Source organism: Fusarium solani (assembly GCF_023522795.1).
Source record: "Fusarium solani strain SB1 chromosome Unknown bctg00000002, whole genome shotgun sequence".
In the NCBI taxonomy this organism is placed as follows: domain Eukaryota; kingdom Fungi; phylum Ascomycota; class Sordariomycetes; order Hypocreales; family Nectriaceae; genus Fusarium; species Fusarium solani.
In genome coordinates this window covers 2275490-2303228 of record NW_027072155.1, presented here as the reverse complement: position 1 = coordinate 2303228, position 27739 = coordinate 2275490, and the positions used below count along the sequence as shown (strand labels likewise).

At 53.4% G+C, this 27739-nt stretch overlaps 7 protein-coding genes across 7 annotated transcripts; 3 read left to right on the top strand and 4 right to left on the bottom strand.

The window, feature by feature from the left end:
* Positions 1-2223: 2223 nt before the first annotated feature.
* On the bottom strand, positions 2224-4122 carry MRS44_004680 (uncharacterized protein; the record flags this gene model as incomplete). Its single annotated transcript, XM_046268814.2, has 3 exons — positions 2224-2645; positions 2699-3702; positions 3752-4122. The coding sequence occupies 3 exons, from the start codon at positions 4120-4122 to the stop codon at positions 2224-2226; spliced, it is 1797 nt and encodes a 598-aa protein (XP_046136178.2).
* A 1824-nt stretch (positions 4123-5946) lies between these two features.
* Positions 5947-7259, top strand: MRS44_004679 (uncharacterized protein; the record flags this gene model as incomplete). Its single annotated transcript, XM_046273631.2, has 3 exons — positions 5947-5975; positions 6047-6396; positions 6589-7259. 3 exons carry the CDS (start codon positions 5947-5949, stop codon positions 7257-7259), a joined length of 1050 nt encoding a protein of 349 aa, XP_046136180.2.
* A 203-nt stretch (positions 7260-7462) lies between these two features.
* MRS44_004678 (uncharacterized protein) lies at positions 7463-8265 on the bottom strand (the record flags this gene model as incomplete). Its single annotated transcript, XM_046268815.2, has 2 exons — positions 7463-7680; positions 7731-8265. 2 exons carry the CDS (start codon positions 8263-8265, stop codon positions 7463-7465), a joined length of 753 nt encoding a protein of 250 aa, XP_046136181.2.
* Positions 8266-8696: 431 nt separating this feature from the next.
* Positions 8697-11467, bottom strand: MRS44_004677 (uncharacterized protein; the record flags this gene model as incomplete). Its single annotated transcript, XM_046280908.2, has 6 exons — positions 8697-8730; positions 8976-9999; positions 10050-10815; positions 10868-11152; positions 11203-11335; positions 11394-11467. The coding sequence occupies 6 exons, from the start codon at positions 11465-11467 to the stop codon at positions 8697-8699; spliced, it is 2316 nt and encodes a 771-aa protein (XP_046136182.2).
* Positions 11468-12580: 1113 nt separating this feature from the next.
* MRS44_004676 (uncharacterized protein) lies at positions 12581-15812 on the top strand (the record flags this gene model as incomplete). Its single annotated transcript, XM_065622290.1, has 2 exons — positions 12581-14845; positions 14889-15812. The coding sequence occupies 2 exons, from the start codon at positions 12581-12583 to the stop codon at positions 15810-15812; spliced, it is 3189 nt and encodes a 1062-aa protein (XP_065478362.1).
* Positions 15813-17119: 1307 nt separating this feature from the next.
* Positions 17120-19405, bottom strand: MRS44_004675 (uncharacterized protein; the record flags this gene model as incomplete). Its single annotated transcript, XM_046278330.2, has 4 exons — positions 17120-17212; positions 17272-18404; positions 18465-18886; positions 18963-19405. The coding sequence occupies 4 exons, from the start codon at positions 19403-19405 to the stop codon at positions 17120-17122; spliced, it is 2091 nt and encodes a 696-aa protein (XP_046136184.1).
* A 4455-nt stretch (positions 19406-23860) lies between these two features.
* Positions 23861-26084, top strand: MRS44_004674 (uncharacterized protein; the record flags this gene model as incomplete). Its single annotated transcript, XM_046275589.2, has 4 exons — positions 23861-24042; positions 24121-24149; positions 24202-24303; positions 24364-26084. 4 exons carry the CDS (start codon positions 23861-23863, stop codon positions 26082-26084), a joined length of 2034 nt encoding a protein of 677 aa, XP_046136185.1.
* Between the last annotated feature and the right edge of the window lie 1655 nt (positions 26085-27739).

The following is a 27739-nucleotide window of genomic DNA, read 5'->3' as shown; positions in this document are numbered from 1 at the left end:
ACATTTGACCAACAGGACAAGGGCCCAATGCCACGGACAGCGGCCCCAAAGTCTGCCTTGTCCATATCTGTTGCCCGTTGCAAAAAAAGAAACTGCCGGGGGGTCCCTCTCGCTGACGGCACGGCTTGTCGCTGATTGATGACTGTGGCTGTGGCCGACATTGGCGGGCTCCATGGTGGGGTTCTCTCCAGCTCCCACTCCCATGGACCAATTGACCGTTTTTCGGTTAGGGATGAACGAGATGGAAGGGAATTGGAAAAGTAGAGGGATGTGGAATCCTGATATAGAAGCTGACTGCCATTCATCAGCTTTTTGTGTTACTATCCGCGTCCCTCGTCCAGAGCCTGATCGCTCATGTCAACTGGAAAAGGTGGGATGGATGGCGGGGAACCTTTGAGCCACGGCGGGAGCATGCGCATGACGAACGACAAGCAGCGAAAGACGAAGCCGTTGACCCCTCAAACCCCTCGATTGGCCATTTTGCGAGCTTTTGACGGCCTCAAGATGATCGCAATGACTGTAACTTTTATCAGAAACTGATGACTAGTATATCAATCCTCTTTTGACAATCTTCAACCCTCTCCCCTCTGCGCATCACCCTCCAGCTGCTTCCCCTCCAGTTGACCTAGAGCGTGTGAGGCTCGTAACGCCATGTACCAATTACCCTCAGCCGCCCTCGCCCCGGGCGGGGACTAGGACCTGTCGGGTTTGGGTGACAAATACGATCATGGATGGGAAGCGTCCAATGCAGGGCCCTCAAGTTCAGGACTTCTAGGACTTTTTATGGGGACCTGGACCCCTGATTCTGTACCTGGTTGGGTGCCGTAACCTGGGCCCGGCTGCAACCTTGTCATCATCATCATCTTCTTGTCCTTGGCGGGCCTGGATGAAACGTCCAAGAAAAGCTTCATGTCCTCAAGAGCTTAATACAAGCTACCTATCGTATCGTACTTACAGGCCACTCACCGCATCGCGAACCCCCCGGCTTGATGCTCACCCAGCTGCGACGTGCATGCTACCGCACATGGCCACGCAAACAGTGTGTACAGGTGGAAAAGCCTCTTTGGGCTTTTGCCTTGGCGCTGGGGTGTTGACATGGAGGGGAAGGGTAGTTATCTGCCGCAGTACCAGCAACTTCTCTTTCAGTTGATGGTTGACAAAGAGACCACATTGTGGAGGTGTCCTCAATAGGTATGTACTCAGCTAGATGCTGCTCCAGAGCCAGAGCATCAGGATGGCCATCACCTCAAGTTATCTCAAACATTAAATGGGACAACTCCAAGCCCTATCTGTTGTACTCGGGGACCACATGGTCGGCGCTTATCCAAACGAACCTTTGCATGTACATCCAAGGAGCGCATCTGCACCACACGGACCGTTTTGGCTTCAGACAAACGGCATCCTGTCAGCGTCCGGGCCGCCCTAGACAGACAGACAATATGGACTAAATGAACCGCTGTACATGTTCGTTCATATCGACAATTTGGACCTTACAGGAGATCAGGGGGCTTACTCGTTCACAGTCTTATATCACCAGGAGCCGTCAAGGATCCAGCTCCCATCACGTCTTACCAACCGATCCATATTTAGGTCGCAACCACACGGGAACTAAATTCATTTTCTCACGGCGCGTAAGCCTGAGTTGCCGTTTATGACTCGGAATAGACGCACTCTTTTTTTTTTTTTTTTTTTTTTTTTCGAGTTTCGGCATCTGCATCTACCGGCTCATCTGAGCGATTATCAACTCCTGGTTGAGACCTAGACCACCATCGAATGCTCTCGGCCTCATTCAGCAGCGATGATCAATGCCTAAAATAGGACGGTCCAGAGTAGAGACTATTCAGCGGGACCTCCAGTAGACGGGCCAGACTGCCATGGGCCATCGCCTCAAAAGCCCAATACATGTACTTGATCAGCTTCACACTTGTGCACCATTCTGCAGACTTACACGCCCAGAAGCAGCCGACGTGGACCCAATCGGATGCCCGGTAATCAGTCCCTTCAACTCTCACAAGATTCTTTCTGTATCACACATTCAGAGCTGCTTGCAGCCGACTGCTTAAAGAAGATTTATTATTCAATAGACCAAGCCCTCGGCTAATTCCCAAGGATCCTTATCCAACACCTAGCTCCGTTGCTGAGGCTCGCTATGCCAAGTTCACACCTTTTAACACCGTTATGATACACATATCTCCCCGCCAATGACTTTCCTTCATCCTCTCGTTATTCATCATCGATATCCTTGAGCCATCCTCTGCTCATGTCGACAGCCCGCTCCCACCGCTTCCGCATCCGACTTCGGTCCTTGATATCAAGCTGAGGCTTGAAGACTTTGCGGCCCTTCCTGTTCACTTCGTGCAGTTCCTCAAGCTCGTTCCAGACTCCAGTGGCAAGTCCGGCGGCAATTGCGGCCCCCAGTGCGGTAGTTTCGCGCATGGCTGGGCGATCAACAGGGACGCCGCTCAGGTCAGCCTGAGTTTGCATACAGAGGTCCGAATTGGAGAGACCTCCATCGACTGCAAGGATGTCCAAGGCATGGCCAGAATCCGAGGCCATGGCGTCAAGAATCGCCGCCGTTTGGTGGCAGGTAGCCTCGAGTGTGGCTCGCACAATGTGGCCCTTCTTTGTATGTTGGGTGACACCAACTAGAAACATGTTAGCCCTGATTCAGAAGCGAGAGGTTTGCGAGAAGACTTACAGAGCGTGCCCTTGGCATCGTCAATCCAGTACGGGGCAAAGAGACCACTGAACGCCGTCACAAAGACGACACCACCGTTGTCGGGGACGGACTGAGCAACACTGTCCACCTCTGAAGCCGCCTTGATAATGCCAAGGTTGTTTTGTAGAAACTTGACACCGGAACCAGCAACAGCGATACTGCCCTCGAGGGCGTAGACTGGTTTACGACCCCGACCAAAGTCATACGCGACGGTTGCGAGCAGGCCCGTCTTGGAGATGACAGGTTCGTGTCCAACATTGTAGAGGAGGAAGCAGCCGGTGCCATATGTGTTCTTGGCTTGGCCTGGGCTGAAACCACATTGGCCGACCAGAGCAGATGATTGATCACCCAGACAGCCAGCAATGGGTGTGCCCTTCAGGGGCCCGCGGGCGAGGGTACCAAAGGCAGTGGGATGAGAGGATGGCACGATCTTAGGAAGACCAAGCTTGTTACGGTCGATGTCGAAAAACTTGAGCAGATCATCGTCGTAATCAAGTGTCTTGAGGTTCATGAACATGGTACGGCTGGCGTTGGTCGAGTCTGTGACGTAGACAGGTCCACCCTCCTTGTTTGCACCTCCGTTGAGCTGGTAGATCAACCATGAGTCAACAGTGCCGAATGCGAGGCGGCCTTCGTCATAGGCCTTTCGTACGGAGTCTACGTTTTGGAGAACCCAAAGCAACTTGACGCTTGAGGGGTATGTGGACAATGGGAGTCCGCACTTCTCCTGGAGTTTTTCGGCACCGGGTCGGGTCTTTAGGTCGCGCACAAGCGCGGCAGTACGAGTGTCAGGCCAGACGACGGCATTGTAGAGGGGTTCGCCGGTGTTCTTGTCCCAGAGGACCGTCGTCTCGCGCTGGTTGGTGATGCCAATGGAGCGGATCTCAGAAACAGTGTGGCCATCTGCGCAAAACTTCTCGGTCGCCTTTGCAATGCATGTTTCGACAGACTCGAGGAGTTCCATTGGCTTATGCTCATGCCATCTGCCGTCTTGTTAGCGATAGTCTTGACAAGAAAAGGGGCTCAACTTACCCCGAGTGCGGGTAATGGTTCTCAAACTCGATCTGGTGGCTAGCAACAGGCTCGCCATGGCCATTGAAGATGAGGAACCGAGTTGAAGTCGTTCCCTGGTCGATACTACCGACGAACCAATGCTTCTGCTTCTCCTCCTCCGTCTCGGTGATTCCTTGAGGAAGCTGTTCTTCCTCTTCTGCCTTGATAGTCTCTTTGGTAAGTTCAACCGCGTCGATGAGCGATTGAGGAAGTTGTTCTTCAAGCAAGACCTCGGCAGTTCGTGGACGCTTAGCCTCACGCTCCTCAACCGTGTGTGAGTGGATAGGCACCAAGGGGTCCCGTTTGCTGGGCACCAGCTGGGGCGACGCGTCGACGGTTGTGAATTGCATCCTTGCACACGATGCAGTCAGATGGGGTTGTCTGTGTCTTTTGATATCGTGGCAAGGGAGCCGTCCCTAGCAGGAGGGTGGAGGACGATGTAATAGAGAGTAGAGGCGTCTTATGAATGTGGGCGATGCTAGAGATATTCGCCTACGGAGAAAGCGGTTGAGTTTAGGTACGGAGAGAGGAGAAGCAGGAGGAGAAGTCGTTGATAGAGATCGAGAATGTGGAATAAAGATGGAAGAAACAAAGAGAGGAGAGAAGAGAGGGAGTCGAGATGAGGAAGGAGCACGAGATAAATGCACCAGGAGTCGGCGGAGAGAGTGGGGGAGGAGAACGGGAAGGGGGAGGGTGACGCCTCGGAATGCCATAGTGAGTTAGCAACACCTGGACGGCAGGCGGGAGCCGGCGAGACAACGGCCAGAGTGGCAGAGTGTAATGGGATGGCAATCTCAACCTCCCTGACATGTGCTTGCTTGCGAAGTCGGGGTCCGGAAAGGGAAGGAGGGCGGGGGTTTCTCTGGCTCTGCCACTGCCTCGTCGTCTGTGCCACTGCCGTGGGAGATCGATCGCCGGAGAAGCACAAAAGCAGGTTTGATTTTCGGCCGGCTTTTGCCATCATGAGTGGATCCCCACCTTCGCCTGTCGAACCCCAACTCCACCAAGCCAGAGGTCACACGGACGGCACATGCGGAGCCCCGGCCTCGGCCCCATCGACTGGTCTCTTCTCCGCTGTCTATCAGCGGGCCATTCAGGGGTCCCGGGAACCTATTTCAGGGGGGCACGCTGCGGTCCAGGCCTCTCGGTGCTTTCGCTCCAGCTGACGTGCATGGGGGGAGCGCAGGTGGTTGAAAGAAATATTGCTTCGGTCAAGGCTACTCCGGCCCTAGATGTTTAGCAAATTGCATGCTGGACATGCCCACGGGATTCTCGGCAAATATTTACGAGTGGGATCCGCTTGACAAATTGCATGTTGATGCCCATCATCTCAACCAATGGCTCCTTCTTTCGTGCTCAGCTCACGAGGACGGAAAAGTAGTCCTTCAACCGTTGGGAGAGGCTCTGTGAGAGTGACGCTACCTGACGTGTCCCGTGGTTGGTGGACAATCTGCGGGGCTGACGACTCGTGTACCCGCCCCCAATCACTCCCCCAATGCTTCACTTCTCCTTCGCGATCCATTTTCTTCAATATTGGGGGAATCTCTGTCTGTCATCTATAGCCGAAGCCAATTCCATGGGTTCGGCCCTGGCCGCATCGGCAAAAATGCCTGGCTGCATGGGTTGTGATAGATCTAGTCCTTAAAATAAGGCTTGGGGTGGAGTTCTGCTGGGAACAGGAGGCGAGAATTGCCGGTGACCGGCGCGCTTCAGTCCTTCTGGTCGAGATGCAGGCAAAACGCATCTCAAAGACCCTGCACAGCCGTGACTGGTCCAATGCAATCATTTTTTTCTTTCTTCTTCCTGTCGCCCCTTCCGTGTCTGCACCTTCCGGACATCAGCGACCGTCCCGGCAAAACCGGTTTTGGAATTTGGTGGAGTTGAGGTACACGTCACGAAGAGAGGCAGGAGGGAAGGAGCAACAGGGGAGGTGCCTGATCACCCAGGTCACGATGTCCAGGTCGAAGATCTCGGCGCATCGAGATTTTCAACTTCTGGACCCTTTCTTCTTACATGTTTTAAACGTCACTTCGACTCTGGAGCCTCGAAGATCTTCTGCTCCCCAGTGTCCACATTTCAGTTACCCACATGAACGACATGCCTATGACACAATCCCTCTTGCTGTGACGTTGAAGGAAACTATTGTACCTACTGACGGTTGAGGTGGATTCATCATGGAGCCGCACGTCGATCCTCGAGCAATGTGAGTTGTAATAACCCAAACAAACCCATGATTTCATATCTTCCCTGTCTGACACATGTCCTGTCAATTAGTCTCGAGTTGACTGGGCACCCACCTAAGCGCCAGCGCTCAGATAGTAGCGAAAGCTACGACAAAGTCAAACGCCAAAATGTCCGAGTCGACGAACCGCTTCCCGCACTTGCCATTCTTGACCAATGCGAAGCTTCGCAAGTGACAACTTGTACCTTCGAAACTCATGCAATTCTCCAGTCTAGCAACGCTAGGCCGGTCGAGTCTCCAGGAAGCTCGTGGGACCCCTCTCAACGAGCATCGCAAGTGAACAAGTCCGACTATTTTGATGATTCCGACTTGGACCAGTACTTGGACGAACTTGACGAATCTACAGACAAGATGCTTTCTGAGTTTCAAGCATGTCAGAAAGGTGATACAGACATTATCGAACTGGAAGACTCAGATGAAGACGCCTCCACGGAGCTTTTGGATGAGGCATCATAGGAAGAGCTTCAACAGCCACCGTCAAGCGTTGTTCGAGCATGGGATCGAGACTCGCGATCTGCGGATGAATATGACCCTCAGTTGCAACACTCGCCTCCCCATACAAACGAAAATGCAGCCGGACTCAACACCGATGATCCCCTGCTCCCTGAGGACATGGACTGGAGTCAAGTCCAGGAGCATTCCCGCCATGCTCCGAAGCAGGAATCTGTACTTCACTCGCCCGGCGCTTACAACTCCAAATCATCCGTCGCTGGCACGCCGTCAACTAAGAAGGAAACCTTGGTGTCTTCTAGAACGGAATCCTCAGCGACTATCAAAACTGAGAGCTCTGACCCTGATATCAGCCAAGTGTTGATGAGGCCCTACAGAACGTTTGTTGATGTCCAGGAGATGCTGGATGCAAAGGAGCAGATGTTCAAGAATCAAGACCAAGCTGTCTTTGAATTGTTCGGTCGAGTCGTCTACTCCAGCCGCGAGAATTTCCAGAAGAAGCAATATTTTCAGCTCCGAAGCCTCCTCAAAGAACAACCACCATACATCAACGGAACTCTTATCCATTGGGAGGTAGGAAGTCCCCGGGACATCACCGCCCAGGACTTTTTGAAGAAGCGGCCCTCACACGCCAAATGCTTTTGTCGATGCAAGCTGAAGCAAGACCCCCGTGCCAAGACTGGCTGGGTTGTCATCGTGCTTGAGATTCGACAGTCCGGCTGGAAGGAGATCCAAAAGGTGATGGACACGCTCGGGAGAAAGGATCTGGACGAGCCAAGCTCGTCTGGCAACTAGGGATGAATGTTTTGGAGGCGATCTGAAGTGGTTTTCACAGGTTGCAAGATGTAGAAGCACATCTCTAATTAGGTTCCTGCTAGTTCCATCAAATTCTAGCTATTAATGCAGATTTGTCTGACCTTGAGCCCATTCTATTCCACCTCTCTCTATCAGTTTAGTTTAAAAATTTCCAAATGCACGATCCCTCATCCTTGAACCGTCTAGAGCTTCCCGTTGGGCATGGAAAGGTTCAGGTGAGGAGCAATCTTTTCCAGCACAATCGGTCTCAGCTCACGCTGCTCCGTCTGTGTGGGAGGGATTGTGTTGCCCTCTCGTCGCTGCCAGCTCTCCTCGGTCTCGCGAAGGGCGGCATCCTCATCCTCGCCAGTAGGATCGACGAACTGGTACGACCGGAACTCGCAGTTTGACCAGCCAGTAGCTGTCATCTTGGTCAGCGCTTCCTCAAAAGGGGGAGTTTCTCCTTCATACCTCGTCCATCAGGGACACCGTGCCAGTCATCTGTCAGGAAGTGGAGGAATCCTCCGTGGGAAACAACTACAATGTGCTCATCTCCGCTGCCAGCAATCTCTCTCAAGGTCCTCCTGGCCTCCCTGCCTCGAACTGTGAGCTTCTCTAGCGTGGGCTCATACTTGCTGCTGGGGCCCTTTTCACACCACGTCTCCTCTACACCGGCGTAGTCAGCCTTGCCCTCGAACTCAGCTCGCACCTTGGCCACAGGTGAGCCAATATCACAGGGCTGAGCAGAGACCTCCTGGAAGACGGGTAGAGCGGTGATGGGAAGCAGGGCGTCGGTGCCAAAAGCGTGGAGGCAGGTGTAGACGGTGCGACGCATGGGCGAGGCCAGCAGCTTGGTGAGCTTATCGTGGTGGGGGAACGCGGCGCGGAGGGCGGCACACTGCTCCTCGCCGAGGGGCGTCAAGTCCGGGTCGGGCAACTGCTCGTTCTCGATGGAGAGGTTGTGGAAACCCTGAGCGTGGCGGACGAGATGAATTGTCGGGGCCATGTTGTGTGAAGTGAGGTTAGACTGGGTGAGCGATATATGACGAAACTTTTGAGTAGATGAAAGATGGATGTCAAGTTGACGAGATGAGAATGGAACAAGAGGATCAGGTCTCTTTTTAAATCGTCAATTGACAAGTTACATTTACTGTAAAAGGAAAAAAACCCATCACACAGCTTATGACTCAAGCTCCGTGGCCGCCCCGCCGAACCCGGGCCAGGAACAGGTTTGCGTCTCCGGGGCCGGCGCCGCGTCCTGCGGAGCTACCCTCCTAGGTGAGCGGCGTGGGCGGCCGCGGCTCGCCGATTGGCCCGTGTGGGTTTTCCGAGCTGCATTAGCCCGCTGGTGGGGAAGTGCCGGCGGCTCGGAAGCCTAGTGACGGACGTTTATTGCTTGGATTACCAAGCTGCTGGATCCTCCTCTACCGCTTCGAATTACTTGATTCGTACTTCGAGCTCGGCTTGATAACTGCAACGGTCAGCAAGTAATCAGTCACGTCACATCTGACCGACAACGCATAAGCCGGGTTTCACAAATCATAGAATTGTAGTCAGCTATGCCTGATCAAGTTGACATGACTTAGAATACATTCATTCTCTTCTGCAACAAACAACAAATCCGTTCAACGCCGCAGTCCAAGTCATCTAGGAGGATCTGCACCGCACAAGTAACCTAACCTCTTGGTTCACCATGGCCTCACTGTAAAATCTTACAACTCAATCAATGCCTCCTCCTTAACGGGCTGCTGTGGCACAGGGTCGTGCTGCGGCACAGAAGGGAACGACTCTTGGCTGTAGCCACCGTATGCCCAGTTTTGCTGCGCAGCCGGGGGCTGCTGCTGAGGCTGCTGGGGTTGTTGCTGCTGAGGCTGGTGATGGTGATGCTGCTGGGGCATAGAAGGTTGCCAGTAAGGCTGCTGTTGCAAAGGTGGTGCTTGCTGGGCTGGTTGCGAGGGTTGCGGCTGGGACGGCTGGGGTGCTTGGGTTTGCTGCGGCTGTGGAGGAGACTGGAGAGGTTGCTGGGGTTGCTGAGGAGCTTGGGGGGGCTGTTGAGTTTGAACGGGCTGGGCTGGCTGAGCAATCTGAGCCGGCGTCTGAACCGGAGTAGGTTGCGATGGAGCCGAAACTGATCCCCTGGGGTATTGCATCGATGGCTGCAAGCTGGGATACGGGGATGGAGCAGCATCAGGAGCAGGTCCAGGTGCTGATGGTCCCACAGGTGCCGGAGTCGGTTGCTGGGGAGTGAAATAATAAGAGGCATTAGGGTCATTGGCAGGTGTCGCCTGGGCCTGTCGTGGGGTCTGCGTTGGCTGGTTAGGATCCTGAGGCTGTTGCTGATAGGGATCTTGAGGAGCCGAGGGTGCTCTGTTCTGCCAACTACCAGTCCGCTGGGGCTGTTGGGGCTGCGGGTATTGCCCTGGCTGGGGCTCTGGCGCGGATCCGTAAGGAGGATACTGTTGCTGGGGAATTGCTTGGGGGGGTTGCTGATAGTGTTGGTGTTGAGGAGGCGCCTGGTAGCTGGCTCTTTGCTGGCCAGTATAAAAGCTTTCCGCGCCGGCAGGATTGCTAGGAACGTGGGATGGGATGGAGGGGTATGGGCCAGCCGCCTGGCGAGGAGGTGGCAGGTTATAACCACCAAGGCTTTGCTGGCTGTAAGCCTTGGACAATCTCTCCTCGAGCATGCGATCGTAATATCGGACTACTGTTGACAACTTGGCATGGAGATCCAACAAGGTATCTGGAGTGGGGTTAGTAGCAGCTCTTCCCAGGCTAGATATGTTCACATACCGTGCTTGCTCATAGTCTCGCCATAAGTTCGTGCCAGCTTTGGTCGTAATGTGCCGATGCTGTCGTACAGTTCTTGAATTTGCGGTTCGCGAAGGATAGTGCCCGGGGGCTGAGTCTGAAGCCGATCGACGAGGGTTGAAAACAGGTTGATGTTCTCCGCCTCCACAGGTGTCAACTCGTAGTCGTTCTTGGGGAGCACAAAGTTGGTCGTTGTCGAGGGGTTCGACGAGGCTGATGTTTGTTCCTTGAGCGCCGCAGCATGTCTCTTCTTCTGCTCCTCCATATCTGCAAGAGAAGCTGCGATCGCAGCCTTCAAATCCTCGTCCTCCTCCTCTGCTTGCTTGGCTGCCGAGGCGTCACCGTTGGCCGTGTAGCTAGTTTGGGCAGGCTCAGCATAGCCTCGAGAATGGGTCTTGACTTCTTCCAAGCTCATCGCCAATGCCTTCTTAAGATCCTCATCAAAGCCATCGTCGACACGGGCGTTACGGGGTTGCATGGCCGAGGTACTGCGAGTCTTGTGGGGGTAGGTAGGCGATCGGTCGAGGGATGGGTTGGGGATCTTGTATCCCTTGTTGGTGAGCTTAGCATAACAGCCATCATCGACTCGGACTGGGGTAAGGATGCCCAGGTGCGGGAGGGCGACGGTCTTGCTCGAGCACTGCTGGTCAAAGCAGTTTCCGCAGTTTCGACAGTGGTGCTTTCGGTTGGTAAAGGTAAAGGCGGTCCGGCATCGCATACAGACTTCCGAGTCAGTCCACTCTGGAGGCTGGAATCCATCATTAGTAGAATTCTAGACACGAGTGGTGAGTATGCCTTACCGCACTGCTGTCAATCATGCTACTAGCCACAGTGGTCTTTGGGGGGAACTGGTAACCATCACGCTGCAGGGTTCGATAGACTTCGCCGATGTAAGAAAGCTCGTATCGGCCTTCAGTAGCCCCAGCCCATGATTGCACCAGCTCGAGGATCTTGGACTTGACATCAGCGTTGACGGCAGCACCTCCGACTGCTTGGAGAAGTGACACCAGATTATCCATGAACTCGCGAGACGCAATCTCGGCCAAGAAGTGCGACCCGCCATTCTTGACACAGGTATCGGTAAGCTGATGCAGGTCAGCTTCATTGTTCGCGGAATGGCCACAAGTCATCATACATTCAGTGCGCTGAGCTGGGTATTGGGGTTCTTATTGCCGATGCGCCTCTTGAGGGAGCGCATGGCCTCTTTGGGCGCGACCGTCTTGGATCTGATAACATCGGAGATTTCGAGGTTCAGAGCAATATCCTCACTGTCGGAACCGGGTCAGCCATGCATGATACTGGGGCGAAAGGTTCCCGTCGGCCTACAGGCTGCTGCTCGTGGCTTTCTCGATCTGCTCGTCCAGGGCCGTGTTGGCCGAGGACGACCACCAGCTCATCATCTTGAGGGCGGCGGAGATGATGCGATGAAGGGGTTCGCGCTCGATCGACGGAAAGTGGCAGTATACTTGAAGAAGACGCGATATGGGGGATCTGCAGTGACGACGCAGAATGCCGCGGAATGGATGGAGTAGATGCAGATGTTGGTGTCTGGTCTGGGTTTCCAGCTGGAGCTCACTCCCGGCTCTCGTCAACCTTACCTAGCCTCAGTCACAAGGCGGCGATGGAGGAACTACGTAGTCGGCACCTCCATCAGGTTAGCTTGCGTTGGCCTGGATTGGGCGAGAGCATGCCCGAGCACTGATTCCACAGCAGCCAGGCGCCTAAAGTTGCAGGGGCACGCAAGCACTTCAAGGCAGCCAGCAATGCCAGCTCCACTGTGCGTAGGTCTCCCCAGGGCATCCGACGCGGCCTCAGCACTGAGCTCCACCGTGGCCAGCGCCTCAAGCTGCCTGGCCTCCACTCTATTTATTTGTCTGCCTTGCGTCAGCGCGGGCAACGGGCCGCTCAACCACCGAGGAAGCTCTTTTTCTCTGGGGAGAATGACGCCTGTTGATGTGGCGTACGTGGCTCATGGTACCCCATGAACAGGGGAGGGGACGTGATACCAGTGTTGAGAGAGATAGTACCTAAACTCCCCGCAAAGGTGTACTACCAAGCATGTACCTTACCTCGACGCCGTAGGTACCTCGCCATGCGTCCCCGCGACCACATGGCACCCTCCAACCTACCTCGCCCAACTCGCCGATGCGGTTCCTTTGTTGCCGGCGTGATGCCAACTTGAACCTGCAACTCCTCGTCTCCTTAGCGCCCGGGTCATGTCTTTCTGCCAAGGAGTTCCTTTGTCATGTTTCTTTGAGCGGCTTTTTTAAGACGATGATACTCGTTCTGGCTATATCCATTTACGTCGTGGAAGCGTTGATTTAATAGCTAGCCACCCTTCCCCGACTCCGCCACCCATGCTCCTCGCTCACAAGATATCCCGTCCACCTCAACCGAAGATCCCCGTTTCTCACGACCAGAGTCGCCATATCTGTTTTCGATATTCGAGTACCGAGTTCCTCCGCCGAGAAATGACAAGCCGATAACATTTGCGCCCCCGATAGACGTTCATCATGGCTTCGCTGGGCCATTCGCGCGCGAGCAGCGTAGCCACCGCCGGCACACACTCCATGGCCAACGGAGGCGCATTTGGCCACCCCTCTGGCCCAGGAGGCCGTCGTGGAGGGGATGCACCTGCTGCTTCATCAATTCCGCATATCGACGACATCCTCGCCAACCCGCGAAACATTGATGAGAATCAGTCCATCCGGAAGCTGCTCGAGGCGGCTCAGGCGTCGTTGCGCCAGGCTGAGATGGCCCGCGACTTTCGGAGACCAGCCATCGCCCTCCAGGAGTACCTCCGAGCGTCCATCATTGCTATTCAGATCATTGGAAACCACCGAGATTATTCCTCAATGCAGAGCGACCACAAGGATCTCGCACGTGCTCATACCGCCTTCCTCAACCAGCTTCGTCAACAAGATCCCTTCTACGCCAAGCTCAAGCAGGATATCATTGCGGACAACAAGAGGACCGGCGTGCAGCCCAAGATTGGTCGACCTGGCTCGTCTCAAGGGGGCAGCCGGCCCCAATCTCCCTCCAAGCCAGCGGTTGATAGATCAATACCTCCGCTGAATCAACAAGTCAATGGGTCTCCCCGGTCCAGCATCAGTGGTCCTATAGCTCGGTCGAAGCCAGTTATTCAACCAAAACCCCAGGCCCTCCATGGGAACGCAATCAAGCCACCTCAAAGGACCAATACAGCACAAGATCTTGCCGCCCGGTTTGCCAACCTGAGGGGACCACAGTCTTCGCCAGGACAGGATCCTCGCATAAAGACACACCAGATAACCCTTCCCAAGCCCATGGGACCCCGAGAAATGCCCCCGCCTAGGCCACCAAAGGTCGAACTGGATACCAATGTTCCAACTCTGCCTAAGATGCCTGATGCGATCTACAGCCCTGCTCGTGGGAGCATATCGGGTGAAGTGTCCAGGCCACCTATGAGTACGCCACGGGGCGTATACAACCGAACCACATCCTCAGCTTCCATTCCTGGCACTCCCACGGCTTCATCACAGTCCCAGTCAGATTACTTTACCGCTCCTACACAGAGCTACTCAAACAACACAATCCCCCCTGTTCCTCCTGGGAACGCGATCAAAATCCCAGAAGGAGAGTCTATTACACCAGAGGAATTATATCAGGCCATGAAGGCCAAAGGTACCATTCTCATAATCGACGTTCGAGTTCGACAGGAGTTCAATGAAGGTCACATCATGTCCTCGTCGACGATTTGCGTTGAACCAAGTATACTTCTTAGGGAGAGTCCTTCAGCAGATCAGATTTCAGAGAGTCTTATAATATCGCCGAATCAAGAACAGTCGCTTTTCGAGCAACGCGACAAGTACGATCTAGTTGTCTTCTATGACCAAGACTCTGAGGAGATTCCCAAGCATCCTCGAAACTCGGACGATTTGGTCATTGTTTCGCTTCATCGAGCCTTGGTACACTTTAACTACCCGAAAGATCTTAGGAATCCTCCCAAGATACTCAAAGGAGGCCTGGATGCATGGGTTGATCTTATGGGTGCAGCATCTCTGCAGTCAAACGAGCCAGGACCCTCAAAGCCGGTGCAATTGCAACGGAGCCGAAACCGTGCCACGGCAATTGAACGAAGGAGGTCGAAGTATATTGTCAAGCCTCTCAGACCAGACGAGGTCAAGGCATGGCAAGAAACTCTCAAGAATGACGATATGCAAACGGCATCCTCCCCAAGCTTCACGCGCACAACTGAAGAGTTTCTTAGGAGGTTTCCTCCTGTTACTCTAGAACAAGAGTCCATGACTGCTCCAGAAAAGCCGCAACACCGACCGGGCTATGGGTTATCTCACAAGGTCGACTTGTATACAGACCTTCCTTCGCCGCCCACACGGCCAGCCCCTGCCCTCCCGCGGCCAAGCTACAGTGGTCTGTCTGAGGGAGGGGATGAGAGTGAGCTTTATGGCAACAATAACACGCCTCCCCCAACTCGCCTTGTGAGGGTGCCCTCGGCGAAGCCCATGGAGCAGCAGTCGACAGGTGATACCGCCAAGTTCTACACAGGTCTCAACAACCCCCACAACTGGTGCTATGCCAACAGCACACTGCAGAGTCTTCTTGCTTCGCCCGAGTTTGGCCGGGAGTTGGCAAACTCGGGATGGGCGGACAGATATCATGCGCCGAGAAAGGATGATGAAAAGATTGATCATCCCCAGCTGATGATACGTATCATCTCCAACCTGTTCCATTGGATGAGCTCGGGCAAGTTCCAGGTTATGAAGGCCCAGACACTCATGGTGAGTACAATGCGCAGCGCAACGCAACGCAACGGTCCGATAGACAAGGAAGCTAACACGATGCCAGGATTATTCACGTCACATTTGCGATCAGGGCCGGAGCATCGAGCAGTTTGGTGGCAAACAGCAGCAAGACGCTCAGGAGTTCATGTCCTTCTTGCTCACTCACCTTCACGACGAGACAAATACTCGGCGAGACCGCAAGGGCCAGGCTGCGCAGCCCGACACAACGAAGCAGAGCCTCCTCCAGGCGGCGGCTGATTACTGGCATAACCATCTCGAGTACAACCGGTCTATAGTCGATCGCTACTGGCGCGGACTCGAGCTGTCAACGGTCGAATGCTTCGAGTGTCACACGCGTACTTATCAGTTCACGCCGTTCGACTGGATCCCCGTCACTGTTGGCATGGGCCGCGGCATGACGCTTGAGCAGGTTCTCGACCAGCACACGGCGGGCAACACCCTCGACGACTTTTCATGCGACCGCTGCCGACGTCCCACCCGCGCTCTCCAGTCCCTCTCGCTCGCCCGCCTCCCCTCCCTGCTCTGTGTCGTCTTCCGGCGCTTCCACTACCAGCAGGCAACCTCCGATCTGCGCAAGTCGACGGCCCCCATCACATGGGATTTCAACGATACCGACTTTACGCGCTACTTTCTTCCTCCTGCGGATCGCGCGGCATGTTCTGGTGTCGAACCCACAGATCCGGCCTTCACGGGTCCGTTCAGGTATGAAGCGTATGCTGTTATTGTTCACACGGGCAGTCGCATCGATAATGGCCATTATCTGGCCTACGTCCGCGACTCGTCTTCTCACGACCCGTACGCTTGGTACTGCTGCAACGACTCGCGCGTAACAAAGGTCCGCATAGGCCATGGCGGCAGCGACGACGCTCAGGAAGAAGTCTTCAAGTCTGGCCGAGACCGAGTACCTTACCTCGTCTTCTTCCGCCGAAAGGGGATGCGATAAAAAGCGGGACGCAGTTCTGCCGAGGTTCATGGCGACGACCCAATCTCTGGCTCCCTGCTACTCACCGTTGCCCGTCCGTCACCTACCACAACTCGTCTACAATCCATCCCATGGACTCGGTAGCGAGACAAGCTCCTATCATCCCACGCAGACACCTCGTATAGCCTCGGAATTCCCGGCAGTGTCAAAAAGAAGAAGCAAGACCAAGCTTTTCAAAGTCCAAGGACCCTCTTCTCATCTCGTTCCAGCGCCTCCATTGGGATACGTCGTGTGTGTGTGTGTGCTTTTGCACCTCCTAAACCGCCCCCTGTCATGTCCCCCCACCTCGTCCCTGACGTCTCGGCACTTCATGACATGTGGCAGCCCTCTTGACGGCTTTCCTCCGTCATTGGAACGCCATGCCACATGCCAAAGTCGTCCCGTCGTCACCCTATCCATTCGAATTCGTGCTCGCACTCTTTGGCGCTCCTTTTGTTTCCCCCCTTTGATATGTATCTAGCCCAGCAAGCAACGCTGGCACAGCATGGCATGGCATCGCACGGAGCAGGCAGGGTATATCTTTCTATAGCGTCTGATTTCCTCTCCTCGACTTGGGAGATGGCGGTGAAGCGACATCTCGTCTGTTTTGTCTAGAGTGCCTATACCGATACCTATACCTATATACTTATTATGCTACCTGCTTATTACCCTTCACCTGCTGCTCTGCTTCTTTTCGTCTCACAAGCTTCGATGATGGTACCTGATCATACCACGCTCGACAGACTCTCCGGGAGTGACATGTCCACCACCCGTCCCGGCACCCTGGCGACCACAAGATTAGGTAGACGTCAAAAGATTCGAGCGGGGGGAAGACTCTTGGTTCCTTGCTTCACCGTCGATTCAAGCATTGATACTTAGCTCCCGCCCCACCAGGTACCGGCTTCATGCACACGTGGTCGACGGCTTTCACATGTCAGACTCTTTTTTTCGACTTGATATGGATGGGTCTCAAGGGTTGCCTGTTGAGCGCCATCACGTCAGCTCATGGAACAGAGCGGGCCTCGACGGGTACATAACTAGAGCAGGGTCATTAAAATAACCATAAGATGATCGAGGGCCTAGATCCCCTGTCTCTGCAAATTTCCCTTCAAGATATCATCAAGCCAACGCCGCCAAACTACAGTACACATACATACACTTAAAACAGAACCGTACCAAAAGCTCGTCAACCCACCCACACACATCGACACTCTCGTCCTCCTACTTGGTATCCATCCTTCCGTTGTCTGTTACCCGGCATCTCTCTTCGCTCAGCTGTCTCATCTCATTCATCCAGTGGTCTTGAGCGTGGCCTGGATATCCTTCTTGAAGTGTTCCGTAATCTTCCTTCGGTTCAGCTTCTGGGTAGCAGTAAGAAGACCCTACAATACGAGTTAGCAAATCATCAGACACAAAAACATAACAGCAGAGGGGTCCTTACGTTGTCGGATGTCCACTCCTCATCGGTGATGAGAACAGCAGAAACGACTTCCATGCTGGACAGACCGGCGCGCTTAGCAGCACCCTGGAGGTCCTTGAGCACATAGCTCACCAACTTCTTGTTGGTGTGGAGGGTGTGTAGGTTTCCTTCGTCAACACCCAACTCCTTAGCCTTCTCATGCACCACTTTCTCGTTGGGCATGATGACAGCAATAGGACGAGAGTATTCGGGATCAGCGTGCACCATGACGTTACCCACAGTCTGGACGCCTCGGTAAACGGCCTCGAGCTTTTCCAGAGCAATGTACTCGCCGCCCTGCATCTTCACGAGATTCTTGACACGGTCAAAGACTCTCAGATGCCCATTAGCATCGAACTCTCCGATATCACCGGTCTTGAACCACCCATCAGGGGTGATGGCCTTTTCCGTCTCTTCGGGGTTATCCCAGTACTTGGTCATGACAGGATAGCCCTTGATCCAGATCTCGCCCTGGGGTGTAGCAGACTCGGTCGAGTAACCCAGCTCAGGGAGCGCGACAAGCTTGATCTCGCAAGACGCAGGAACAGGACCAATGGCGCCAGGCGAAAACTCGAGCGGGCAGCCCAGAGAACCGTTGGCGCAGGTCTCGGTCAGACCATAACCAGCAAGCATGGGAGCAACGACAAGCGAAATGAAGTTCTTGGTACCGTCCGAGATGCCACTAGCGCCATTCATAGTGAATCGCATGCGACCACCCGTCAGTTCACGGACCTTGCCAAAGACGACACTGTCAAAGAGGCTGGCCAGCGGAAGCTTGTTCTTGGTCATGAACGCCTTCCAGCTGTATGCACCCCAGAACAGGTTTCGGAGCAGAGGACTAGCCGACTCGAGCTTGGCTGTGATGCCCTTTCGCACAGTCTCCCAAACCTGGGGAACACCGACCATGACCGTGGGCTTGAATTCACGCATGTCGCCATAGCAGTTCTTCATTGAGATGTCTGACAGGGTTCGAGGGTTACCGTATCCGAGCGTTCCTCCGATAAAGAAGACGATATTCTCGAGCGCCATTTCGAAGATATGCGCCAGGGGCAGGTAAGCCAGAATGCATTCCCTGTCACTCACGCACTCCTTGACGCACAGGTAAAGACCAGTCACTGTTGAAAATCAAAGGTTAGCGAGAGTGAGTAGAGGGGGTTGCAGAGCTTAGGACGTACCTCCAGCGACGAGAGCCTGATGGGTGATGCAAGCGCCCTTGGGCAGGCCTGTCGAACCCGATGTGTACATGACGCAATAGAGGTCCTCTGGCTTGGCCGGGTTTGGCTCTACAGGATTCTCTTCTCCAAGCTGGCGAAGCTCCTCGTAGGTGATGATCTGCAGGTCTGGGTGCTCCTTCTTGAACGCCTCGACCTCGCCGCCCTTGGCAAAGATGGTCTTGTCGTTGACAATGACGACCCTGACGTCGGATTTCTTGATGGGCTCCGAGGCGGTCTTGAGCAGGTGAGAGTCGACATACATGGCAGCACAGTTAGTCTGCACGAGAGAGTGCTCGACACCGCTGGGGCCCAGAGTGTCGTAGGCGGTCACAATGGAAATAGACTGCGAGGCGGCTGCATGAGATGTGGAAATCCAGCCGACACTAGACGCCGCGTTAGACACTGGAACGGGAAGCGCAAGCATGAGACTGGGGCGCGCAAGCGCTGGTGAGTACATACCTGGTGCTGCCAAAGATGTGAAGTTTGTCCTCGCTAGTCAGACCCAGCTTGCGTAGGCCAGAGCCGAGCTGCAAGACACGCTCGAGGTACTGTTGGTAGGTCAAATACTCGAAGCCGGTAAGTTCGAAAAAGGACCACTCCTTCTCGACCTCTTGGACCTGACCGTCGACGTTCTTCTTGACCTTCTTCTTCTCGGTATGCATGTTAATCAGCTTGCGGGAGCCGACAGCATGGTGATTGGGGTAGAGGCGGGCACTGCGCTGGATGATCTCGAAGACAGTTCTGGCGTCGGGGGCGGGGGTGCTGATGAGACCGTCCTTTGCCAGAGGATGACGTCGGGGGATGGTCTCGCCGGGAACCTTTTCGTAGCCAGGAGCCTCGATGGTGAACGGAGGCTTGTGCACATGGTGCAGCGGCATGATGCCCGTTGTCCAGTCAGTCATCTTGATTGCGGGTGGCTACAGAGCAGCCGAAGGAGACGGAGGTTGAGAGCTAAGGATGGCGAGACTTGATTGCAAAGAGGAGCGCGCACAGGCGATCCGCGATGACTATGGCGACGGACGGAAGAGGATGAGGGTATCACGAGTGTGCGAGGAAGAAGGAGAGGAGAAGAAGGAGGATGGAGAAAGGCAAAATAGGTGGAGGCGTGTATTAATGGACGTGATGGATGCCGGGAAGAAAGAAAGAGGAGGAAGCGACGCCAGGCGACGGAAGGCAGACAAAGTGGAAGCCAAGCGCGGAGAAGCGCAGTGCAGCTGTTGCAGCAAAGCAAGAACATGGATGGACTGCGCCTGCAGCACCAAAGTAAAGCACCTCCACTAGGTAGGCAGGTACCTAAAGATACTTTTGGATCCCCACTTTTCCCTGCAAAGGTACTTCAACCTGGCCAGGACGGGACCCGGGCACGCTCCCTTGGCTTTCTCCCGTCTAGCAACGGAAAGCCGTGATGCGACGAGACCTGTAACAGTGGCGGCCGACACCCTTGGAGAGAGGTCTTTCGTTGACAAGGACCGGGAGCATCTCTGCGGCGCCGAAAAAGGGCCCTTTTTTCTTTCTACCAACGGCAAACAAGACGAGAACAAAAGGGCCACTACAGCAAAAAGAACCCGAGGCTCAGAGTCACTCACAAGCTCGAGCGGCGCATTGCCCTAGGAACCGAACCCAGTCGCCGTGCGGAGAGGACAACCTGGAGAGCTCTCTAGCGGGGCTGCACTCAGGCGGCGACGCCACAACGACCCGGCTTGACGCTTGTTTTGCCATGACAGGTGTGTGTGCAAGGCAAGTTGAGGGCACGGTACCTGGGTACGGTACGGGGGGATCAAAATCAAACTTGAATGCCAAGAAGCCGAGTCGAGGCCAAGACGAGGTCTGTTGGTGAGTACAAGCCTCGTACAAGGTCCCGTCTGTCCTTTCCTTTCCATGTCCAACTGGTCCGTTGGACCATTGCAAGAAAAGGCTTCTGATCTCTCGGTCTTCGGTTTTAATACAGGATCCCAATCCCTTCCCTTCGGCCATTTTCTCTCGAGGTGGAGTAGGTAAGGCACCTGGCTACTCCAAAAGACAGCGAGTACCATCATGTACCCTGCGGCAGGGCCAAGCGGGCTCGCCCAGATCAGGACTCCCGTTCAGGCTTAGCCAGGATGTGAGCTACAGGGAAGCTCTGAAGGGAAACTGGTGACGCTAGGTCCGCTGGGGAAGCAGCAGAAAGAGCCCAGAGGCTGCAGAGCTCGACACGGATGGATTGCGTCACAGATGGAGCCTGCAAAATTATGGCCTGCAAATTATGAGCCTGAGACAACGACATTCGATGGGCTTTGCAGGCTTTGCACTGAGGTCGTCATCGGGGCGACAAGTGTACAGCAAGGTACAGACAGCACAGCGTGTCCGGTCCGTCCGGAGGCAAGATTGGTCGAGCGATCAATAAGATGCGACCAATATACGGGCGGGATTGGACGTCCGGGTGCCGAGAGATCTTTGTTGAATCACCGGCCGTTGGGATGAGGCTGGTGTTGGTGCTGGTGCTGAGCGCGTGCCACGACAAGCGGGAGGCAATGCTCTGAAGCATTGACGCAGAACCTCCGTCCGCTCCATCCGAATCCCCATCAGAATCAGCCGTCAGCACCTTATGCTACCAATACCGAAGTGCAATGGATTGTGTGGTCTGCGCCCGCCTGCAGGGCTTTTCCATGGGTGGGCGCACACGAGCCAGCAAACCTGAACGCGACGGAGGTTGTGCCAGAAGACCAGACCCCCTGAAGGATAGAGGCCAAGATTGGGTTGATGAAAAAAACAAACAGCCTCCATCCAACAGAGGCCGAGAATTGGCATATGATAATCGACCACCGGCACGTTAGAGTAGCACCAAACGAAACGCCACACTTACTTTTGGCCTGCTGTACCTTTACAGAACTGTCCTTCGTTGATCAGTCAGGGGGCGCCTCATTCATCCCATCCCCTGCAACCCCCTCCCCAAGTCTCCCCAAGCTCAAAGGATTTTGATGACTGGCAAACCGTCCTATTCTTGATCACCTTTCCCCAACAGGTTTGCGGCAGTCGTCCCATCGGCATGCACGGAGGTGAGCTTGTTGAGCAACCGTCATACGCGTCATGACACTCTGACCTCGCTCGCTCGACTTGCAAAAGTAAGCTGGCTTGCACCGGCACTCCGACCGGACTCATAATCCGCCATGTCATTCTACTACGTCGCAGTGGCGCTCGACCTCTTTTGAGGATCCTCTTTTTGGAGAGCCATCCCGCTCCAAATGCAACGAGCCGCAGGTCAAACCCTCGTCGCCGTCGCTCTTAGACCCCCCAGCAGGAAAGCCGCCCGGAACCCCCGCCGCCTGTCCTGCCTGTTCCCCCGGACTCTGGGCAGAGAATGGAAACAGGCCCTGAGGCTCGCTCGACATTGGCCTGTTGTCATCCTCTTTCACATTACATTGGTCAATCAGCAGCCTCCCTCCGAGTTCCGCGGCGTTTGATGCATCGCAGCCGAGGTGACGCATGCTCGCCGCTGGGTTCAAGTCAAACCTGCGGCATGTGTTTTGCCTTCGTATCTGTTCACATTCTTGGCATCCATATTCATCACTGGTTGTTTCTCTCCCTCCTTGCACTGCCACTTCTTGAGCGCGCATCCAAGACGCCACGCCCTGAAGCCAAGGTTTCGCTACCCCATATTGAGCTTCTAATTCGCGGCCAAGACCTGGGGTCACCCTCTGGAGATGGTCAGGTGCAGCTCGGAACTGAGGGGGAAATATTGCAGATTCGCCTTGAGCGAACCTCAGGTCCAATATTGTAACTGCATCAAGCATAGCTCCTGGGTATGGTGAGTGAACCACCACCCCTACACTCGAGTATCCCAAGTATCACCAGGTACTCACTCGCCAAGGGCCGGTCAATGATCCCTGGCAAGCCCTCCAAATCGGTCGTTGATGATGCAAGTGACCACAGTCGCTGCGACCTGCGATTGCCCTGCAGGGCCGTGTGCATGCCTCGACAGCCCATTTCAGTCGATGCCATCCATGACCCGTCCGGTCCAGCCAAGATAGCTTCAACGCTGGCCCACTGGACTCCCGTCTACGACACCCGCCAAGATGCACGTGCCCCTCAGCTATCAAGTCCTCGACTCGGATTCACCAATCTCCCCTGTCACTGGTGTTGCGCCTCCGAGACGCCAAACTTTAAGTCAACATCTTGTCGAGAGCCGGCGCCAAGCCATACATGTGCTTAGGAGTGCTCGATGAGCGATTATTGCTTCCTACTCAGTTACTGGCGTGGCATGTCAGAGGTAGGTCTCCTTTGGCTTCGTCTCACTCTGCCGTGTTTCATCCTTGCCAAGTGGCATCGTCTATCATGCCGAGTGCGCTGAAGGATGCCTTTCACGGACTACGGCTAGAAGCCCATCAGCATGGATACACCACTTGATTCGATCTATCTGTTTGCCTGCTCCGCAAGGTGCAACGGCATCCAATCCAGAAAAGGGAGAGATTCATAGGGCTGGAGCTAGGTCCCAGGGGTCCATTTCTGACCTTGAGGCCTAGACCATTCCATACCAACTGTAGGTAATCAAGCTCCAAACGTCTGGAGTCTCTGAAGGCGGCAAATGCCGCCAGTTCGGGGCAAATTGTGAGGCCACAGACGAAATGCGTCTAAACGGTGGTAATTAAAACATGATCCCAGTCAGCCACCAACTCATTTCCCACTATGGCCGATATGCGCAAACGGCGTTTGGATAGTCACAACGAGACGGAACATCACAATTGACAACTGTTTATTAACCTGATGACAGAGCGCAAAGATGCTATAGGCCTCCAGTCCCTAGGCTCCCCCTGGACCCTGGATTTAGTGCTGTCGATCTGCGATTTGAGTGCCGGCTGCGAATGGCTCTCAGGGGTTCGACGTGGAAGCTTTTGGGGCAATCAGTGGCCGCCAAGCCTCCATGCTTTGCAGCGCAATGCAACACGGCTCCAGGTGTGAACCTTGGGAGGGCATTCGGTGCCATTGTCAACTTTCTACACTCAGATTACGCATCGTGAAGCATCTAGATGACTTCTCCTTTTTATCGTATCCACGATAGGCGATCCACGACGGGATCCAATAGTTGGCCGAAAAGGGACCAAGGACGCGAATCCCAGGGCGGGTCTCTCGGGGTCTTGAGCGCGCCGATTGGCCGCTACCGACCCCGAATCTCAGGGGTACTTGCCTAATTACACACTGCCAATGCCAATGCCTCCCATCGTGAACCTCGCCCATTAAATCATTTTCCCCCTCACATCTTCAACGTCTTGGAGCAGTTTCAGATCTGGCGCCCACGAGAGAGGGAAAGAGAGAGCGCAAGATAGGACCTCTTCAATTTGTTCAGATCGGGAGTTATAGATCGATCTGACCACCCTCCCATCATGATTCGGCAAAGTACCGAGCGCTCCAATGACTGGCTGAGGCCAGTTGCTGACGACGACGAGGATGACGGCTTCCTCGCTGCATCTGACGATGCTGAGGCCAAGGGATGTCTTGACGAGGGCAATCGATCGACGCTGGATTTGGTCACGGCCACGCTCCCCGTGTACATGACAATTCATCGGTGAATCCGCCCAATTTCGCGCCGTGGTGAAGGCTTCTCTGGTGAAGGAATCAGCGTGCTAACTCTCCTTGAGTGTAGAGTCCGCCGGCTAGTCCTTGCGAGTATCGGTAAGTTTTCGTTGTTTAACAGTCAAGAGTTAATAGCTAATTCCTCGCCAAGATGACCCTTACACTATGGAGCACTTTAGAGATCCCAAGATGAACGCCCTCGTTGTGAGGCCCTTGGTTGAGCGGCTCTACAACCCAGACGACATCTCAGTCGGTAAGTCCTGACGTGAGATCCTTCGTCTGCAAGATCCTTTCCTGACATGGAGCCACGTAGTTTATTGCCTACTGGCCAACCGTGTCTCATTTCTGCGAGACCAATCCAACACGGTTCATCAGAGCGTCAACCAGGCTCGGGCCATATTGTGTGAGCTGCTCGCTAGTCGAGTCCTCCGACGCTTTCACGAAGACAACCCAGGGCCCCAGGGCCTTCTACTACTTGCCCACATCCTCGTGGAGGGATTCGATCCCTTCCAGGGTGCTCCGGAGCACATGGAACGTCGTGGACGTCGCCCGCAGTGGCCTGGGGCTTCCCAAGACGGCTCCGGCTCAGAGAGAAAGGTGACTGCTCTGGAGCTTGCTATTGTTTCTGAGAGCAAATTCTTCATCAGCTCTTCGGCCTGCCAGCGAGCCGTCGACGCTGTCCACAACGGCCAAATTATCTATACACCTCTGTCCTTTATGGATATTCTTCCGGATCACTATAAACGCCGCCCCATCTCTCTTTATGACCCCCGGACGGCGCCTCTCCTTAACCACCACCGCCTCATCGTCCCCTCCAACAGGAATCTCATCGAACTCGTTCATTTCGTCATTCTTCTAGCACTCTACGTCATGACTATGGTCTCGCGGCACTCGGAAGTCAACATGTGGGAATTTGCCTTTTGCGTCTACACAGCCGGCTGGCTTCTCGAAAAGATGGCGGCTATCGTTGAGCATGGTTGGGAGGTTCACGCACAAAATTTATGGGCTTTTCTCGACATTACCTTTGCTTGCATCTTCGGCGCCTACCTCCTCGCTCGCTTATACGACTTCCTGGCTGATCAGCTTCACTCGGGCTACGGTCTACCGATTCTTTGTGTCGCTGCGCCAGTCATGTTGACGCGAGTTGCCTTCAACCTGCTACCTAACAACCTCGTCTTCATCTCCGTCCACGCCATGATGAAGGACTTTACTGTGCTTACCTTCTTAGCGACCTGGTGCTTCACCGGATTTCTTCTCGCTCTGCAGTGGCTCGTTAGTGCCAGCAACGATGGCAACAAGGAGTTCAGTTGGTACGTTGTGGGCAAGTGGATGCTCTGGATCTGGTTCGGCCTCGACGGCGAGGGCATTGAGGAGTCGGTGCGGTTCCATATCGTGCTTGGTCCAGCGCTCATGATTGCCTTTGCATTCCTTGGCAACACGCTCTTCTTGACAATTCTCATCGCCATGCTCACCAACACCTTCTCCAAGATCGTGGCGGATGAGACGGCCGAGATTCAGTTCCGACGGGCCGTCTTGACGTTTGAGGGCGTCAAGAGCGATTCCATCTTTTCCTATCCTCCTCCATTCAACATCCTTGCGCTGGCCACGCTGCTTCCTCTGAAGCTCGTCACGACAGCTCGAGTGTTCCACATCATCAACGTGGCGCTCATCCGAACGCTCAACTTCCCGACGCTCCTCCTGATCAGCTTTGCCGAGCGACGACGGTTGTGGGTGCAGTCCAGACGTGCCTCTGGGAAACGGTCCAAGTGGCAATTTACAGCTCTATCGCCACACAGCGACATTCAGGCTGTCTTCAAGTCGGTGCCGCCTATGGAGATTTCGGACATAATTGACCAACTGGACCCGTTGGGAGAGGTGCCGATCCTGGAAGATGACCTGATGCCGACGATGACGGGCGACAACCCTCGATCCAACCTGCGAAGATGGCGGATGGTGCAGCGAGAGGGACAGAGGCCCGCAGACGACAATGTGATCTGGAGCGAGAGCAGTAGCAGTGGCCCAAAGGAAGACTGAGGCGGCGATGTGCTTTACTAGACTAGGCGGGATTAGACTGACTAGCATTGCAATGGCGAACTGGTGTTGGGCTAGGTTTGCATTTGGGTTGCAGCATAACTATAACTGTACATAATAAACCGGATAGAGTTGCTTTTGCAAGATTGAAAGGAGTTTTATCATTGGATCTATAAACTAAACGGAAATGGATACATATTCCTTAAACAATTCTTCACAAAGCTCAGCTCTATGTACATTGCGAGATCTGGCGAGTATATACTTGAACAGAGCCCTGATTGGATAGTATTACGTTGAGTAAAGAATAGGTTCTACTTGTTGCCATCTGTTTGCCCTGCTCTCTGCTCTTGGTGAAGCTCTGTATGTATGTGTATATCATTAGATGATAGAGCTACTGAGTGCTTTGCACTGCCAACCCTAAGTGCTAGACAAAAGACTTTATCAACTATTCACACTATTCTACATATCTTTGTCAAGTACCTATATCATGCTTCTTAGCCTCAAAGGTGCGTATATTCTCTGGGTGGGTGGCATCGATGGATGAGTGTGCCTGAGGCGGGCCCACCCCAGCAACAATTGATGGAGCCCCGCCGTCATCCACATGCCGCTTGATCGCTTTGAGAGCAGAGCTCCAAGTTCAAGGCTGAGCTAACCTTGAATGGTCAGGGATCAAGGTAAAGATGCGGGCTTTGCTCTCATCGTTGAGCCAATCGCGCGACCCAGCGGAGCCGGGTGAGCTCTGCCGGAGCTGGCTTACCCGGTCTACCCTTCACTATGAGCCAGGCATCCACGCAGGTCTTAGCGTGGGGCTTAGCTATTATTACTTAATTAATATAGCGCACCGTTGCATTTAATTAGCTTCTTTATATCGCGGTAATAGTATATCTTTGATATATATTTTTTAAGTTATTTATTTAATTAAACTTATATAATTAAATATATAATATATAGAGTAGGGCACCTAGGTCTCACTATAACCTCCTTTTTATCATCGTGATAATTAGTATTATATTACCCCTCACTAAAGAAAGAAATAAGGAAATTAATTATAATATTATTAATTTTTAAGTAAATTAAATAAAATCTTTATTATATCTTCTTAAATCAATAAAGATTATAAATATCTAATTAAAAGCGCGATTATATAGATTAAATAGGATATAATTAACTTATTAGCTATAGCCTATAGTATCCCGCGTTTAACCTTATGTAATTAGCTTTAAGGATATATAAATATCTATAAGGCGATAAAACTATTCTAAAGACTATTAGAAGAGTAAAAAGAAGACTTAATGCAATAGATTTTATAAGAAGAAGTAATTAGCTAAGCTCCCTTAAAAGTATATATCTAAGGATTTATATAATTAATTATAAATATAACTAGGGATAAAAAACTTATTAAATATAACTAAGTAGATTAATTCCTAGACCGCTATAAGGATATTAAGATAAAGGTATTATAATTAATTAAGACCTATTATATATATTTTATAACGAAAGAAAAGCTTAAAAAATATATAAACTAAGTTTCTTATGCTATTTAATCCCTAGGGATTTAAAATAATAATATCTATAATATTAATAAATATAGGCTTATAAAAGGGGAGACCTAGGCCAGTAAAGTATATAAATTTACTCTTATAAGATACTTTATTATT